At 39.3% G+C, this 19,130-nt stretch overlaps 1 protein-coding gene across 1 annotated transcript; it reads left to right on the top strand.

Moving 5' to 3' along the window:
- The first annotated feature begins 2,465 nt into the window (after positions 1-2,465).
- LOC140619903 (olfactory receptor 6C2-like) lies at positions 2,466-3,398 on the top strand. The gene has a single exon (XM_072803778.1). The coding sequence runs from the start codon at positions 2,466-2,468 to the stop codon at positions 3,396-3,398; it is 933 nt and encodes a 310-aa protein (XP_072659879.1).
- The last annotated feature ends 15,732 nt before the right edge of the window (positions 3,399-19,130 follow it).

Below are 19,130 nucleotides of genomic sequence, written 5' to 3' on the forward strand. Positions count from 1 at the left end.
TTTATTATGGAGGATTCAAACAAGTAATGTTTGAAGGAAACATTTAAGGAAAAAATAATGGGGCAATGGGTAGCCCAGTTGGTCAAGTATCTGACTTGATTTCAGCTCAGGTCATGGTCTTGGGGTCCTAGGATAAAGCCTCAGTAGAGCTCTATGCTCAGTGGGAAGTCTGCTTGAGAATTCTCCCTCTCCTTCTCCCTCTGTTCCTCCCCCTGCTTGCTCACTCTCTGTCTAAAATAAATAAATAAATAAATAATTTTTAATAAGTAAAGGGAAAAATAATAAATAACAACTCTCCATAATTTAAAATTATCCTTGATAGCAGAAAGTAAAATAGACATGGCCTAAAACTTCAATATTTAATATAATTTCTTTGTGCTAGTCCTTCTTCTTAAAGTAGTCATCCAATTATGTGAAGGTATTTACAAATTTTATTTCAGCCATTTCTTCTGAATTTAGGGCACAAAGATTATATATTTTTATGATATGTAATGGTGCGCCATCCAGTGATATTAATTGGGGTGTCAGTGTATTGGCCAACATGAAAAATATGTGTGGCTCTTAGGAAATTTTCATGTCTTAGTCCAAGAAAGCAATCTTGAATCAGCATGCATTATTTATCTGCTGACACTCTTTATCACATAAGTCTAGGTCAGCAGCCTTCTATTATGGTGCATCTATAATGCCTGTCACACTGTGGCAACGCTTGTCAATGGAAAAGAAATGATGCCTTCTCTAACCACAAAGGGAAACAACGCTTAAGACATTTTGTGAGGAATATCTTAGAGCAGCACTCTAAAAGAACATTTATATTACAATATAATTGGTGACTCATGAGATTTCATTCTAGTCATTTATTGAAGAAACTCAGATGCCCCAGACATACTTTTTGGCTAGGAAACATTAAAAAAAAACCTAACATTTTAATTAACTTGTGATTATTAGAATGGTCTAAAGATAAGCAATTGCCCCAAATCCTAAAATTATCGATTTCCTGGAAACACTTTAATTTTAATCCAGTTTGACCTGGGTCAGTAATTCCAGCTCTGACACTTCTTAGTATTGCCACAATTGCTGGGAAGGGTACATAAATAGGTAGGGAATGTGAGAAATGAGAAAGTACTCAGTGGCTTCCTGGAAGGTGGTGACAATCGTTTCTTTGACAGGATCTTCAAAAGAAGCATCACAGGGAGACAGTTTTGTAGGGAAACTAAAAAAGATGGTTATTTTTCAGTTTTTAAGAATACCCACACCTAATAACCAGATTTCTTTATTCTCTGTGTCATATTTAAGCCTTCTTAAGCATTAATGCCTGATAATAACTGTCCTTTGGGGAAATAAGTACAGGCTGAGTCTATCCTTGGGCCAGAGTGCTGAGGACCAAAAATAGGGATAGCAATTCCCTTGGCATTCCCAAGTCTTCAGAGAATGGAACAAAGGCAAAGAAATCAACTCCTCACCCAAGTGGTATTCCCTTATGTCTGATCACCTTGAAGGATCTAGATTTTATGTTATTAATGCAGATGTCAAGTAGACTTAGAAGGCATTTAGAAGCTGAAACATCTATGTGTAAGCTACACAACCCCAATATGGATCATGGAAGCCTAAGGACAGGACTCTGTTCTCTGGGAAAGATATCAGAACATCTTACTTGTTATTATTCTGGGAAGGCTTGGGATGGGTGGGATGCTAGAGAACATATGGATGTTGAAAGTGGAATTCAGGAAAGGAAACAAAAGAAGACTGATCAAACTGATACAGGGGATACAAAGACTCGAATATTTCAGTCTATTATAAAAAGAGAGCAAAGAAGAAATTCTGGAGAAATATGAGACTCAAGAAATTTCATGGTAACTCTGTAATACTGCTCCCAGTTCACCCACACAGTAGAAACTTTTCCAGGATTTTGGGGAGATTAAGTAATTATTTGAAGGAACGAGTGTTACAAAGCATGGAAATAATACAACTAAGCCACTGGTGGTATTATACTATTATAGCCTATGAGAATGACTTGCTGATATGCTGTCCTGACAGGTGGGAAATAAAAATTTTATACATATTTTTTCTATTTATTAACATTTATGAATTTCCTACTCTACACTGAGGACTAGAGATACAAGATGGCTGGCCCTAATCTCAGGAGACTGTGAAATCCTTGTGGTATTTTCTGTATACTTTAAAATTGGTCCTATAACTGGAGTGGAAATTAAATTTCAGAGGGATCTTTTCTATAAACCATATTCTGAAGACCAAGGTAAAGCAGAGTCCAGGGAAATGAAGCATGATGCAATCACTTCTACACCAGATTACTGATAATCAAATAAAAGTTCTAAAATACGCTTCTACTAGCTTGCTGGACTACTTTTCTCTAAATAGCTTATTGATATATTACTTTTATATTCTATTCCTCAGATTCAAGGTTTGTAACTTAATAATACAGACTCATTATATATCTGAAGTCAGTAATGAAAAATCATTCTGCAATAACATTCATCCTACTAGGATTAACAGATGATCCACGACTACAGGTTTTTCTTTCATTATTTCTGTTTTTCACCTACATTTTCACTGTTGCTGGAAATCTAATCATTATCCTCCTCACTCTTGTAGACTCTCACCTCAAAACACCAATGTACTTTTTCCTTCGGAATTTTTCCATCTTAGAAATAATATTTACAACTGTCTGTGTTCCTCGATTCTTATACAGCCTGACAACTGGGGACAAAAGTGTTACCTATAATGCTTGTGTCATCCAATTGTTTTTTGTTATCCTCATTGGAGCAACAGAATTTTTTCTTCTAACCGCCATGTGCTATGACCGCTATGTCGCCATCTGCAAGCCCTTGCACTACACTATCATCATGAATGAAAGGGTATGCACAATTCTTGTCCTTTGCTGTTGGCTGATTGGGTTAATTGTCATACTCCCACCACTTAGCTTGGGAGTTCAGCTAGATTTCTGTAACTCCAATCTCATTGACCATTTTGGTTGTGATGCATCTCCTCTCCTGAAGATTGTATGCTCAGACACTCAATTTGTAGAGCAACTTGTTTTAATCATGGCTGTGTTGACCCTCATAGTCACATTAGTCTGTGTATTTGTGTCATACACATATATTGTCAAGACCATTTTAAGACTCCCTTCAGTTCAGCAAAGGAAAAAGGCTTTCTCCACTTGTTCTTCCCATATGATTGTAGTTTCTATCACCTATGGAAGTTGCATCTTCATCTATATCAAACCTGCAAAGGAAGGAGTGGCTCTTAATAAGGTAGTGTCATTGCTCAATACCTCAATCATCCCTTTGATGAACCCTTTCATTTATACACTACGGAATAAGCAAGTCAAACAAGCCTTTAAGGACTCAATTAAAAAGATGGCCTTTCTTTCAAAGGATTAGAAAACTAAAAATATTTTTATATTAAAAACATCCATTGTTACTTCTCATTTTACCATGATTACATAACTCTTATGATCTATTCCCATAGATGTTCCATAGGTTTTAGTTGATATAAATTAGCTGTCATGAAATTCTTTTGGTGTGCATGTTACTTCCTTCTATATCATAATGTGTATCCAACACCCTGGAGTCTGTTTGAACTTGAGTCTGTTATTAGGTATCAAGCAATGAGAGAAGGTGGGGTGAGTCTGGACCAAGCTCAGCATTATCCTGCAAGAAAATTACTTCAAAACTTATATATTTTTCAAGCAAGAGGAAATCAAACCTTTAAGAAGGATAATAAATGTCTGCTTTTCTGAGGCTTTCAGTAAAATCTACTCACATGTGTCCTCAAGTAACCCCTGGAGATTATGAATTCAATTTGCAAGCACATGATTAGACTTGGGTTGGTTTCAAAAAGTTTCAATCCTATAGTTATAGGAGATATAGGATTTATTTTAAGGAAGTCAGAGTTTTCTAACTCCTTTTTCCATACCTTGAGATGGAAGTTTAAAATTGTGAGACAATCACTTCTCTTTCTCCAAGTTCTCCAGATACTTCAAAATAGCCAAAGTTATAGCTCTCATATCCCACTAAAATATTAAATGATAGTAGCTACTTGATAAAAGCAAGCCATAATGGCAGTACACACTCAAGAGATGACAAAACCTGTCTACTAATATGAGGACAGCAAAGTATTATGGATATTTCTACAAATCAGCATTTAATGGGTGTTTGACTTGTCTAAGCTAGACTGCAAGATCTTGGATAGCATTTCATCTCCTACTTTCCCTGCTATTCCTGCCATCAATATCTATCCCCCCCCAAAAAAAATAATAATAATAATAGACGTCTATTAGGTAGCAAACAGTATTACTCATTTTGTAAGGTGAGGGACAAAACATACAATATACCCAAATAAAAAGAGTTATAAGAGAAAATAAAATTTAACCATAACTAAAGAAAATAAATGTTTACAGAAATATTTAAAATAAGCAAAGAAGCAAGTTATGATTATTAATCACTCTAGATTTTCAAAAATCTAGAACTTTACAAAGCGTTTTATATTGAGGAAAAGAGCACAAAAATATAATAAGCTCAAGATAAAATGGAGTAACTGGGAGCATATATTCTCTTCCAATTCAAACCACTATAAATTTAAGCCAACATTTTCCAGAAAACTGACATCAGTCAAAAAAGGGAAGTGATACCTGAGAGGTGATTAGATTACTTCAGCTTGCTTTCTGAAGATAGTGGTGGGCAGACCCATGCAAAGTCCATCAGTCTGGCAGAGTTAAGAAGATGTAGGTGGTACTTCAGAAAGTACCAAGAGATACCATTCTAAAGTTCATGAGAAAGAATACAAAGAGGTGGAATAGGCATACAAAAAGATATCTGGTGATCTACAGATGGCTCCATCATGATCATTCAGCTGAATATGGTCAGGAGACCCGGGATCAAGTACCACATCAGGCTCCTTACACGGAGCCTGCTTCTCTCTCCCTCTCTCTCTCTCTAATGAATAAATAAATAAAATCTTTTAAAAAAAGAAAAACAAAATGTCATAATTTACTGGGTATTCTTCAGAAAGATTTGCCTCAGTTTGGGGAAGGAAATGACTAGGCTAAATGCTACTCTAGTCCAATCGAACACATATGAACACAGAATCTGAAAGGACAAAACTGTTTCCAAGAGATTCAAGTGATACCAGAATAAAGCTAAAGAATCTTCATAGGGATAAAAATACATCCAGCATTCAAGAAGGCAAATTCATAAAGCCTGACACAATTAAAATTCACCAAGCATGCAAATAAGCAGGAAAATGCAACTTATAATGAGACCAAGCTATACAAATAGAACTCAAATGTAAAAGATAATATAATTAAAACAAAATACAGTTAAAACAGTAATTTTATAACTATACCTTGTATACTGAAGAAGAGTGAAGAAAGATTGAACATATTAAGTAAAAAGAGAAAAATATTAAAAAGATACAAATCAAACATAGAGATGAAAACTATAAACTATAGATATAGATATAGATAAAAATATAGATAGAATAGTTGTAGCAATTAGAATAATAAATGAATAAATAAATAAATAAATCTTAAAAAAAGAACTCCATGAAATAGAGACCAGAACTCTGGAACAGATGAATAAAACCAGGAGTTGGTTCCTTGAAAGAATTAATAAGAGAGATAAACCATTAGCCAGCCTTATTAAAAAGAAGAGAGAAAAGACTCAAATTAATAAAATCATGAATGAGAAAGGAGAGAGCACCACCAATACCAAGGAAATACAAATGATATAAAAACTGATTATGAGCAGCTTTACGCCAATAAGTTAGGCAATCTAAAAGAAATGGACCCATTTCTGGAAAACCACAAATTACCAAAACTGGAACAGGAAGAAATAGAAAACCTGAACAGGCCGATAAGTGGGGAGGAAATTGAAGCAGTCATCAAAAACCTCCCAAGACACAAAAGTCCAAGGCCAGATGGCTTCCCAGGGGAATTCTATCGAATGTTTAAAGAAGATACCATACCTACTCTACTAAAGCTTTTCGGAAAGATAGAAAGAGATGGAATACTTCCAAACTCGTTCTATGAGGCCAATATCACATTAATTCCAAAACCAGACAAAGACACCACCAAAAAGAATTATAGACCAATATCCATGATGAACACACATACAAAAATTCTCAAGAAGATACTAGCCAAAAGGATCCAACAATACATTAAGATTATTCACCATGACTAAGTGGGATTTATCCCCGGGATGCAAGGCTGGTTCAACACTCATAAAGCAATCAATGTGACTGATCATATCAGCAAGAAAGAAACAAGAACCATAGGATCCTCTCAAAAATGCAGAGAAAGCATTTGACAAAATACAGCATCCATTCCTGATCAAAACTCTTCAGAGTGTAGGGATACAGGGAAAATTCCTCAGCATCTTAAAAGCCATCTATGAAAAGCCCACAGAAAATATCATTCTCAATGGGGAACCACTGGGAGCCTTTCCCCTAAGATCAGCAACAAGACAGGGATGTCCACTCTCACCACTGCTATTCAAGATAATACTAGAAGTCCTAGCCTCAGCAATCATACAACAAAAAGAAATAAAAGGCATTAAAACTGGCAAAGAAGAAGTCAAAGTCTCCCTCTTCCCAAATGATATGATACTGTACATAGAAAACCCATAAGACTCCACCCCAAGATTGCTAGAACTCATACAACAATTCAGCTGTGTGGCAGGATACAAAATCAATGCCCAGAAGTCAGTGGCATTTCTATATACTAACAATGAGACTGAAGAAAGAGAAATTAAGGAGTCAGTCCCAGTTACGATTGCACCCAAAGCATAAGATACCTGGGAGTAAACCTAACCAAAGAAGTAAAGGATCTCTACTCTAAAAACTACAGAACACTTCTGAAAGAAATTGAGGAAGACACAAAGAGATGGAAAAATATTCCATGCTTATTGATTGGAAGAATTAATATTGTGAAACTGTCACTGTTACCCAGGGCAATTTACACATTTAATGCAATCCCTATCAAAATACCATGGACTTTCCTCAGAGCATTCGAACAAATCATCTTAAGATTTGTGTGGAATCAGAAAAGACCCCGAATGGCCAGGGGAAGAGTAGCAAAGAAAACCAGAGCTGGGGCATCACAATGCCAGATTTCAGGTTGTACTACAAAGATGTGGTCATCAAGACAGTGTGGTGCTGACACAAAAACAGACACATGGATCAATGGAACAGAATAGAGAATCCAGAAGTGGACCTTCAACTTTATGGTCAACTAATATTCGACAAAGGAGAAAAGACTATCCACTGGAAAAAAGACAGTTGCTTCAGTAAATGGTGCTGGGAAAATTGGACATCCACATGCAGAAGAATGCAATTGGACCATTCTCTTACAAAATACACAAAGATAAACTCAAAATGGATGAAAGATCCAAATGTGAGACAAGATTCCGTCAAAATCCTAGAGGAGAACACAGACAACACCCTTTTTGCACTCAGCCATAGTAACTTCTTGCAAGATACATCCATGAAGGTAAGAGAAACAAAAAACAAAAATGAATTATTGGAACTTCATCAAGATAAAAAGCTTCTGCACAGCAAAAGAAACTGTCAGCAAAACTAAAAGACAACCTACAGATGGGAAAACACATTTGCAAATGACGTATCAGATAAAGGGCTAGTTTCCAAGATCTATAAAGAACTTATTAAACTCAACACCAAAGAAACAAACAATCCAATCATGAAATGGGCAAAAGACACGAAATCTCACAGAGGAAGACATAGACATGGCCAACAAGCACATGAGAAAATATTCTGCATCACTGGCCATCAGGGAAATACAAATCAAAACCACAATGAGATACCACCTCACACACAATGGGGAAAATTAACAAGGCAGGAAACCACAAATGTTGGAGAGGATGTGGAGAAAGGGGAACCCTCCTGAACTGTTGGTGGGAATGTGAACTGGTGCAGCACTCTGGAAAACTGTGTGGAGGTTCCTCAAAGAGTTAAAAATTGGCCTGCCCTATGACCCAGCAATTGCACTGTTGGGGATTTACCCCAAAGATACAGATGCAGCGAAACGCTGGGACACCTGCACCCCAATATTTATAGCAACAATGTCCACAATAGCCAAACTGTGAAAGTAGCCTCAATGTCCACTGAAAGATGAATGGATAAAGAAGATGTGGTCTATGAATACAATGGAATATTACTTAGCCATTAGAAACGACAAATACCCACCATTTACTTCAACGTGGATGGAACTGGAGGGTATTATGTTGAGTGAAATAAGTCAATCGGAGAAGGACAAACATTATGGTCTCATTCATTTGGGGAATATAAAGAATAATGAAAGGGAATGAAGGGTAAAGGAGAAAAAATAAGTGGGAAATATCAGAAAGGGAGACAGAACATGAGAGACTCCTAACTCTGGGAATTGAACTAGGGGTGGTGGAAGGGGAGGTGGGCGGGGGATGGGGGTGACTGGGTGGCAGGCACTGAGGGGGACACTTGATGGGATGAGCACTGGGTGTTATTCTGTATTTTGACAAATTGAACACCAATAAAAAATAAATTTATTATAAATAAATAATAAATAGAATAAAAATAGTGAAAGTGAATTAAGGGGAAAGGAGAAAAAATGTTTGGGAAATATCAGAGAGGGTACAGAACATGAAAGACTCCTAACTCTGGGAAATGAACAAGGGGTGGTGGAAAGGGAGGTCGGCAGGGTGTTGGGGTGACTGGGTGACAGGCACTGAGGGAGGCACTTGATGGGATGAGCACTGGGTGTTATGGTATATGTTGGCAAATTGAACTCCAATAAAAGACATTTTTTTTTTAAAAAGGCAATGGGTGTTAGGAGTTTCTTAGGTGCCTTCCAAGAATATTTTATGTATACAATGGAATATTACTCAGCCATTAGAAATGACAAATACCCACCATTTGCTTCAACGTGGATGGAACTGGAGGGTATTATGCTGAGTGAAGTAAGTCAATCGGAGAAGGACAAACAGTGTATGTTCTCATTCATTTGGGGAATATAAATAATAGTGAAAGGGAATATAAGGGAAGGGAGAAGAAATGTGTGGGAAATATCAGAAAGGGAGACAGAACATAAAGACTCCTAACTCTGGGAATTGAATTAGGGGTGGTGGAAGGGGAGGAGGGCGGGGGGTGGGGGTGAATGGGTGACAGGCACTGAGGGGGACACTTGACGGGATGAGCACTGGGTGTTATTCTGTATGTTGGCAAATGGAACACCAATAAAAAATAAGTTTATTATTAAAAAAAGAATATTTTATACAAATACAAAATCATAATATGTTTATACATGCATAGGCATTTATATCTTTGCCCTTAGATTTGTATAATCTTGTGTAAGTGTAAGTATACGCATTTTTAACTATATAGAGAATAGTTCACATTTGTGCAAAGTTTCCCTATTGTGTAAATATGTTATAACTTTATATATCCATATTTCTAATTGTGAAAAAAGAGTACCAAAAATGATAACAACTTGGGTAAATATTGAAGTATTTTCTTATTCAGGTAACCAAATTTATAATTGAGAGTTTAAAGTCCAAATAAAATATTTTGTGGCATATTTGGTCATTTTGTTTTTTAACATTTACTTTTCTATTGTGGTAAAATAGACAAAAGGTAAACTTTGCCATTTTTACTATTTTTAAGTATCCAGTTCATTGGCATTAGGATCATGCACGTCACCATCATCACCAACATCTACCTCCAGAGCTTCTGAAAAAATTTTTTTTTTCAGTATAGTTTGACACACAATAGTACTTTAGTTTTAGGTGTACAACATAGTAATTTGACAAGTTTATACATTATGCTATACTCATCACAAGTACACCTACCATCTGTCACCATATAACACTTTTACAATATCATTGACTATATTCTTTATGCTGTACCTTTCATTCTTATGACATTCATTCTGTTAATGAAAGCCTGTATCTCCCACTCCCCTTCACCATCTGCCCATCATCTGGCAACCATCGGTCTGTTCTCTGTATTTATAGGTCTGACTCTGCTCTTTTTGTTTATTCATTTGCTTGTTTTAGATTCCACTTATGAGTGAAATCATATGGCATTTGTTTTTCACGGTCTGACTTTTCACCTAGCATAATACCCTCTAGTTCCATCCATGTTGTATCAAATGGCACAATGTCATCCAAGGATACATCTCATACAAGGATGTCCACTCTCACCACTTTTATTCAATGAAGTACTGGAAATCCTATCCACAACAAGGAGACAAGAAAAAGATATAAGAGGCATCCACATTGGTAAAGAAGCTAAACTGTCACTCATCATAAACAACATGTTACTACACAAAAAAATCCTAAAGCCTCCACCAAAAAACTATGAGTAATAAATGAATCCAGTAAGGTGGCAGGACACAAAATTAATACCCAGAGAGAGGTAGTGTTTCTATGCACTAATAATGAAGTAGCAGAAAGAGAATTAAGAAAACTTCATTTACAGTTGCACCAAAATAATAAAATACCTCAGAATAAACTTAACTAAAGAGGTTTACCCTGAAAACTCTAAAACATTGATGAAAGACATTGAAGATGGCACAAAAAATGGAAAAAAATTCCATTCTCATGGACTGGGAGAATTAATATTGTTTAAATGTCATATTACCCAAAGCAATTTACAGATTCAATGCAATCCCTATCAAAATACCAACAGAATTTTTTAATAGTACAAACAAAATTAAAATTTGTATGGAACCACAAAAGACCTCAAATAGCCAAAGAAATCTTACAAAGAAAAACAAAGCTAGATATGCTACAAAGCTGTAGTAATCAAAACAATATGATACTGGCACAAAAATAGACACACAGATCAATAGAACAGAATAAAGAGCTCTGAAATAAACCCACAATATAAGTCAATTAATCTATGACAAAGGAAGCAAGAATATCCAATGGGGGAAAAGGCAGTCTCTTCAAGAAATGATGTTGGGAGAACTGGATCAGCTACATGTAAAAGAATGATTTGGACCACTTGCTAACACTATGACAAAAATAAATTCAAAATGGATCAAATACCTAAATGTGAGACCTGAAACCAAAAAAGTCCTAAATAAAAGTGCAGAGAATAATGTTTTTGACATCAGCCAAAGCAATAATTTTCTCCAGAAGTTTTCATCTTCCCAAACTTAAATTCTGTACCCATTAGACAATAACACCCATTCACTCCTGGTCCCATCTCTTCTGAAGGGAATTGTGCTCCTGGTCCAGTTCATCTCTGACCTCAGTCACAGCCATCCAACAGCTTCTCTGTCTCCTTCAAGAGCCTGCCACCGGGCACCACCAAAGATGGGCAGGTCCAGGGCCTTGGGGAGGATGCTCAGTAGGGCATCCCACTCCTCAACCCAAACCCCAAGTCCAGACTTTCATTTGCAAAGACACCAAAGGCTTCATCTGAAGCCAGGCAACTCTGGGGGGCCCCAATTCACCCAGTGTCCCCTGCCAAAGGATAGGCACCTTGCAGACCAACTTCTGTATCAGCAACCTGGTGGTGACTGCAACAGTAAAGTCCATGGTTTGGGGCTCAGGGAAAGCCCTCAAGGTCTCTGTCAGTCTTATTGGTGCTTACAAAACCAGAAGCCTGGACCTGCACTCTCCACTCACGGACACCCCCCTGAAGTTTTACATTCCCTACCAGCAATGCCTCCCCATGAAAAAGGAACCAGATGGGCAGCCCTGATGGTTCAGCGGTTTAGCACCACCTTCTGCCCAGGGCATGGTCCTAGAGACCGAGGATCGAGCCCCACGTCGGGCTTCCTGCATGGAGCCTGATTTTCCCTCTCTTTTCCCTCTGCCTGTGTCTCTGCCTCTCTCTCTCTCTCTCCCCCCCCCATAAATAAATAAAATCTTAAAAAAAAGAAAAGAGAGGAACCAGCTATCTGATGATGGGCCACGTGGAAGAGAACAGAGGTTCTATTCTTCCGCCAGAGGCCTTTGTGATTCTCTACTGGTCCAATGAGAACCAGAGCTTCATCACCTGCAGCAAGAGGACGTGCCCCTCCTAGCCTATTGGGACTTCTGGGTCCCCGGCCTAAAACCGAGGCCAGCCTCCCAGGCCCAAGCCCTAGGGACTCCTTTCTTATCTAAATAATTGTTTCTTGACTGGAGAAAAAAAGAAAAAAGAAGATGTCACATGGGAGGGAAAAAGAAGTAACTCTTTACTACCTAAAGAAAAGTAACCTAAAAAAAGGCAAACCAGGAAATAAATCCTTAACTACACAGAGCAAACTGTTACTGGAATGGAGGTGGGCATGCAAATTGGTTAAATTGTTGATAGGTGTAAACGAAGGCTCTTACACCTGCACCCCAATGTTTATAGCAGCAATGTACACAATAGCCAAACAGTGGAAGGAGCCTCGGTGTCCACTGACAGGTGAATGGATAAAGAAGATGTAGTCTATATAGACAATGGAATATTACTCAGCCAGTAGAAAGGACTAATACCCATCATTTGCTTCAAAGTGGATGGAACTGGAGGGTATTATGCTGAGTGAAGTAAGTCACTTGGAGAAGGACAAACAATACATGGTTTCACTCATATGGGGAATATAAGAAATAGTGAAAGGGATCATAGGGAAAAGGAGAGAAATGAGTGAAAATATCAGTGAGGGTGACAAAACATGAGAGACACCTAACTCTGGGAAATAAACAAGGGGTAGTGGAAAGGTAGGTGGGAAGGGGGTTGGGGTGACTGGGTGATGGGCACTGAGGGGACCACTTGGCCAGATGAGCACTGGGTGTTATGCTATATGTTGGTAAATAGAACTCCAATAAAAAATAATAAATAAATAAATAAATAAATAAATAAATAAATAAATAAATAAGAAAAAATAAATAGGGACAGCTTAGTTGTCTCTAGTTTGGGCAATCCTAAATAAAACTGACTTTATTTGCAAAACAAACTTGAATACCTTGCAAAAAGACAGGCTTTATGGGCTACCATCCTGAATCAGTTTGGATTAGGCCCGTTAAAAAACATATTTCAGATGGATGGAAGATGGTGGAATAGAATTCCTCATGTCAGCTGGTCCCCTAAATTTAGCTACATAACTACCAAGCTATCCTGAACAGCAGTGAATTCAAGCTGAGATGTAAGGAAGAATGCCTGACTCTACAAATCAAAAGATACACCCCTGTTGAGACAGCAGGTGATTGCTGTGCAGCTGCATTCACTTTGAAAGCACTATGATGTCACACATTTCCATGGTGACGAGAAATATACCTCTGCTTTTCTTCCCAACTGTCACTCTTTGAGCTGAGCAGTTCATAGTTGATATTGAGTGAGTTGTCAGCTCTCTACCTAGCGTCTTTGACAATGGACAACCTCAATTGTTGCTGCTGCGATGATGTTGCCAAGGCTGTGGTGCCAGATTTTGTCCACCGAAACTCAGTGAGTGACTCTCCACCCACTTCTATGATTCACCCTTCGATACATTCATAATGAGAAGGTTCATAAAAAATATTAATGAGGAAGAACAAATAAATATTGTCAAGGTGGCCTCAGGAAATTTGAAAGTGATTGGGTGGTGGAGAATATTGAGGATGACATTGCTGACGAGGAATCCTCACAGAGAGAGAGATAAAGGAGTGCAGGAATGGCAGAGGAAGAGGGATATTCAGACCCTGAACTGAACAGGGAGCCTGACATGATCTTGGGATCATGATGCAAGCTGCAGTCAGACACGTAGCCTGTTGAGCCAAGAAGGCCACTGCATCCCAATTCCTATGCTGCTTCACAAGGAAGATTATTTTGGTCACTGTGAAGACTCAGATCCTTAAATCAACATCCTTCTAGGGCACTTTGTTAGCATTTTGTTCTTCCCACTTTAATTCTGGCTTTCATGATGTGGCTACAGAAGTTACACCATGGCTGGTGGAACAGAACCAAAGATAGCACATTGTAGGCCATCCCTCATCATGGCGTTGATTTCCTACAGCCTCAGAAGCTGATTCTGTCTCATGCTGGGAGAAATCACGTCTCCTGAGGGGTGTCCTTCATCTCCAATCAACTGTACTCTGCATAAACACTGTAAAAATTAGCCTGAGAGCCTCCACCCCATGAGGTCACGTGACCACAGATCTTGGCTCTTTAGGCATCTTGAGTGGTAATGTCCCAAGACAAAACACACATGGAACATTGTCTAATGTATGGAAGTGTTGAATCACTATGCCTATAACTGGAACTAATACAACATTTTATGTTGACTACAAGAAAAATTCAGTAATAAACCATAGTAAAACCAGAAACCTATCCCAGAACCAGGCTATTTTTTATTGCGTATTTGGGATGCAAAACTCCATTGCTTCACATACCAAAAGTAGTTTCAAAGCCTCCCTGAAAAGTGGAAGGAGAAATGATGAAAATAAAGGCCAGGTAGCATTAAGAGAACATCAAATTTGAAAATTAAATGTCGAAGGAGGGGCAAGAGGGCTGAAGAGTAGGGTCCCCAAATCACCTGTATCCACCAAATTACCTAGATAACCTTCAAATCATCCTGAAAATCTACGAATTCAGCCTGAGAGTTAAAGAGAAAACAGCTGGAATGCTACAGTGAGAAGAGTTCGCGCTTCTATCAAGGTAGGAAGACGGGGAAAAAAGAAATAAAGAAACAAAAGGCCTCCAAGGGGGAGGGGCCCCGCCGAGGAGCCGGGCTGAGGCGGGGGCGAGTGTCCCCAGGACAGGAGAGCCCCGTCCCGGAGGAGCAGGAGCTGCACCAACCTTCCCGGGGGAAAGGGGCTCGCAGGGAGGTGGAGCAGGACCCAGGAGGGCGGGGATGCCCTCGGGCTCCCGGGAACAGTAACAGACACCTGCACCCCGGGAGAGTGCGCCGAGCTCCCTAAGGGCTGCAGCGCGCACGGGGGACCCGGAGCAGCTCGGAGGGGCTGGGGGCGGCTCCGTGGAGGGGGCTGCGGGGCGGGAGCAGCTCGGGAGGGGGCTCGGGCGGCGGCTCCACGGAGGGGGCTGCGGGGCGGGAGCGCGAATCCTACAGCGCAGGTTCCGGAGCACAGGGCGCCGGGACACAGCCCAGGATTCGGCCACCCCCCGGGACAGGCAGAGGCCGGGAGGGCCCAGGACAGCGAGGACGCTCCTGGCCCGAGCTGAGCAGATCAGCGGCCTCGCCCCGTAGCATCCAGGCCCTGCAGACGGAGAGCTCCATGGTTACTGCGGGAGCTGACTCCAGGGCTGCAGAGCTGGCCCCGCCACTGGGGTTGTTCCTCCTGGGGCCTCAAGGGGTAAACAACCCCCACTGAGCCCTGCACCAGGCAGCAGCTCCCTCAAGTGCTAACACCTGAAAATCAGCACAACAGGCCCTTCCCCAGAAGACCAGCTAGGCGGACAAGTTCCAGGGGAAGCCAAGGGACTTAAGTATACAGAATCAGAAGATACTCCCCCGTGGTATTTTTTTCTTTTTGATTTCTGTTTGCTTCCCCCACCCTTTTTCCCTTTCATTCTTTTTCTTTCTCTTTCTCTTTTTCTTCTCTTTCTTTTTCTTCCTTTTTTCTTTTTTCTTTCCTTCTTTCTCTTTTTCTCCTTTTCCCAATACAACTCGTTTTTGAGCATTCTGCACTGAGCAAAATGACTAGAAGGAAAACCTCACCTCAAAAGAAAGAATCAGAAACAGTCCTCTCTCCCATACAGTTACAAAATCTGGATTACAATTCAATGTCAGAAAGCCAATTCAGAAGCACTATCATACAGCTACTGGTGGCTCTAGAAAAAGCATAAAGGACTCAAGAGACTTCATGACTGCAGAATTTAGATCCAATCAAACAGAAATTAAAAATCAATTGAATGAGATGCAATCCAAACTAGAAGTCCTAACGACGAGGGTTAACGAGGTGGAAGAACGAGTGAGTGAAATAGAAGACAAGTTGATGGCAAAGAGGGAAACTGAGGAAAAAAGAGACAGACAATTAAAAGACCATGAGGTTAGATTAAGGGAAATAAACGACAGCCCGAGGAAGAAAAACCTACGTTTAATAAGGGTTCCCGAGGGCGCTGAAAGGGCCAGAGGGCCAAAATATGTATTTGAACAAATCCTAGCTGAAAACTTTCCTAATCTGGGAAGGGAAAAAGGCATTCAGATCCAGGAAATAGAGAGATCCCCCCCCCTAAAATCAATAAAAACTGTTCAACACCTCGACATTTAATAGTGAAGCTTGCAAATTCCAAAGATAAAGAGAAGATCCTTAAAGCAGCAAGAGACAAGAAAGCGCTGACTTTTATGGGGAGGAATATTAGGGTAACAGCAGACCTCTCCACAGAGACCTGGCAGGCCAGAAAGGGCTGGCAGGATATATTCAGGGTCCCAAATGAGAAGAACATGCAACCAAGAATACTTTATCCAGCAAGGCTCTCATTCACAATGGAAGGAGAGATAAAGAGCTTCCAAGACAGGCAGGAACTGAAAGAATATGTGACCTCCAAACCAGTTCTGCAAGAAATTTTAAGGGGAGCTCTTAAAATTCCCCTTTAAGAAGAAGTTCAGTGCAACAATCCACAAAAACAAGGACTGAATAGATATCATGATGACACTAAACTCATTTCTGTCAATAGTAACTCTGAATGTGAACGGGCTTAATGACCCCATCAAAAGACGCAGGGTTTCAGACTGGATAAAAAAGCAGGACCCATCTATTTGCTGTCTACAAGAGACTCATTTTAGACAGAAGGACATCTACAACCTGAAAATAAAAGGTTGGAGAACCATTTACCATTCAAATGGTCCTCAAAAGAAAGCAGGGGTAGTCATCCTTATATCAGATCAACTAAAATTTACCCCAAAGACTGTAGTGAGAGATGAAGAGGGACACTATCTCATACTTAAAGGATCTATCCAACAAGAGGACTTAACAATCCTCAATATATATGCCCTGAATGTAGGAGCTGACAAATATTTAAACCAATTAATAAGCAAAGTGAAGAAATACTTAGATAATAATACACTTATACTTGGTGACTTCAATCTAGCTCTTTCTACCCTCGATAGGTCTTCTAAGCACAACATCTCCAAAGAAATGAGAGCTTTAAATGATACAGTCGACCAGATGGATTTCACAAATATTTACAGAACTTTACATCCAAACTCAACTGAATACACATTATTCTCAAGTGCACATGGAACTTTCTCCAGAATAGACCACATACTGGGTCACAAATCGGGTCTGAACCGATACCAAAAGATTGGGATCATCCCCTGCATATTCTCAGACCATAATGCCTTGAAATTAGAACTAAATCACAACAAGAAGTTTGGAAGGATCTCAAACACGTGGAGGTTAAGACCATCCTGCTAAAAGATGAAAGGGTTAACCAGGAAATTAAGGAAGAATTAAAAAGATTCATGGAAACTAATGAGAATGAGGATACAGCAGTTCAAAATCTTTGGGATGCAGCAAAAGCAGTCCTGAGGGGGAAATACATCGCAATACAAGCATCCATTCAAAAACTGGAAAGAACTAAAATACAAAAGCTAACCTTACACATAAAGGAGCTAGAGAAAAAACAGCAGATTGACCCCACGCCTAGCAGAAGAAGAGAGTTAATTAAAATTTGAGCAGAACTCAACGAAATCGAGACCAGAAGAACTGTGGAACAGATCAACAGAACCAGGAGTTGGTTCTTTGAAAGAATTAATAAGATAGATAAACCACTAGCCAACCTTATTAAAAAGAAGAGAGAGGAGACTCAAATTAATAAAATCATGAATGAGAAAGGAGAGATCACTACCAACACCAAGGAAATACAAACGATTTTAAAAACATATTATGAACAGCTATACGCCAATAAATTAGGCAATCTAGAAGAAATGGACGCATTCCTGGAAAGCCACAACCTACCAAAACTGGAACAGGAAGAAATAGAAAATCTGAACAGGCCAATAACCAGGGAGGAAATTGAAGCAGTCATCAAAAACCTCCCAAGACACAAGAGTCCAGGGCCAGATGGCTTCCCAGGGGAATTCTATCAAACGTTTAAAGAAGAAATCATACCTATTCTACTAAAGCTGTTGGAAAGATAGAAAGAGATGGAGTACTTCCAAATTCGTTCTATGAGGCCAGCATCACCTAAATTCCAAAACCAGACAAAGACCCCACCAAAAAGGAGAATTACAGACCAATATCCCTGATGAACATGGATGCAAAAATTCTCAACAAGATACTAGCCAATAGGATCCAACAACACATTAAGAAAATTATTCACCATGACCAAGTAGGATTTATCCCCGGGACACAAGGCTGGTTAAACACTCGTAAAACAATCAATGTGATTCATCATGTCAGCAAGAGAAAAACCAAGAACCATAGGATCCTCTCATTAGATGCAGAGAAAGCATTGACAAAATACAGCATCCATTCCTGATCAAAACTCTTCAGAGTGTAGGGATAGGGGGAACTTTCCTCGACATCTTAAAAGCCATCTACGAAAAGCCCACAGCAAATATCATTCTCAATGGGGAAGCACTGGGAGCCTTTCCCCTAAGATCAGGAACAAGACAGGGATGTCCACTCTCACCACTGCTATTTAACATAGTACTGGAAGTCCTAGCCTCAGCAATCAAACAACAAAAAGACATTAAAGGCATTCAAATTGGTAAAGAAGAAGTCAAACTCTCCCTCTTCACCGATGACATGGTACTCTACATAGAAAACCCAAAAGCCTCCACCCCAAGATTGCTAGAACTCATACAGCAATTCAGTAGCATGGCAGGATACAAAATCAATGCCCAGAAATCAATGGCATTTCTATAACACTAACAATGAGACTGAAGAAAGAGAAATTAAGGAGTCAATCCCATTTACGATCGCACCCAAAAGCATAAGATACCTAGGAATAAACCTCACCAAAGAGGTAAAAGATCTATACCCTAAAAACAATAGAACGCTTCTGAAAGAAATTGAGGAAGACACAAAGAGATGGAAAAATATTCCATGCTCATGGATTGGCAGAATTAATATCGTGAAAATGTCAATGTTACCCAGGGCAATTTACACGTTTAATGCAATCCCTATCAAAATACCATGGACTTTCTTCAGAGAGTTAGAACAAATTATTTTAAGATTTGTGTGGAATCAGAAAAGACCCTGAAT

The sequence above is a fragment of the Canis lupus genome, chromosome 28 (genome assembly GCF_048164855.1).
Source record: "Canis lupus baileyi chromosome 28, mCanLup2.hap1, whole genome shotgun sequence".
Classification (NCBI taxonomy): domain Eukaryota; kingdom Metazoa; phylum Chordata; class Mammalia; order Carnivora; family Canidae; genus Canis; species Canis lupus.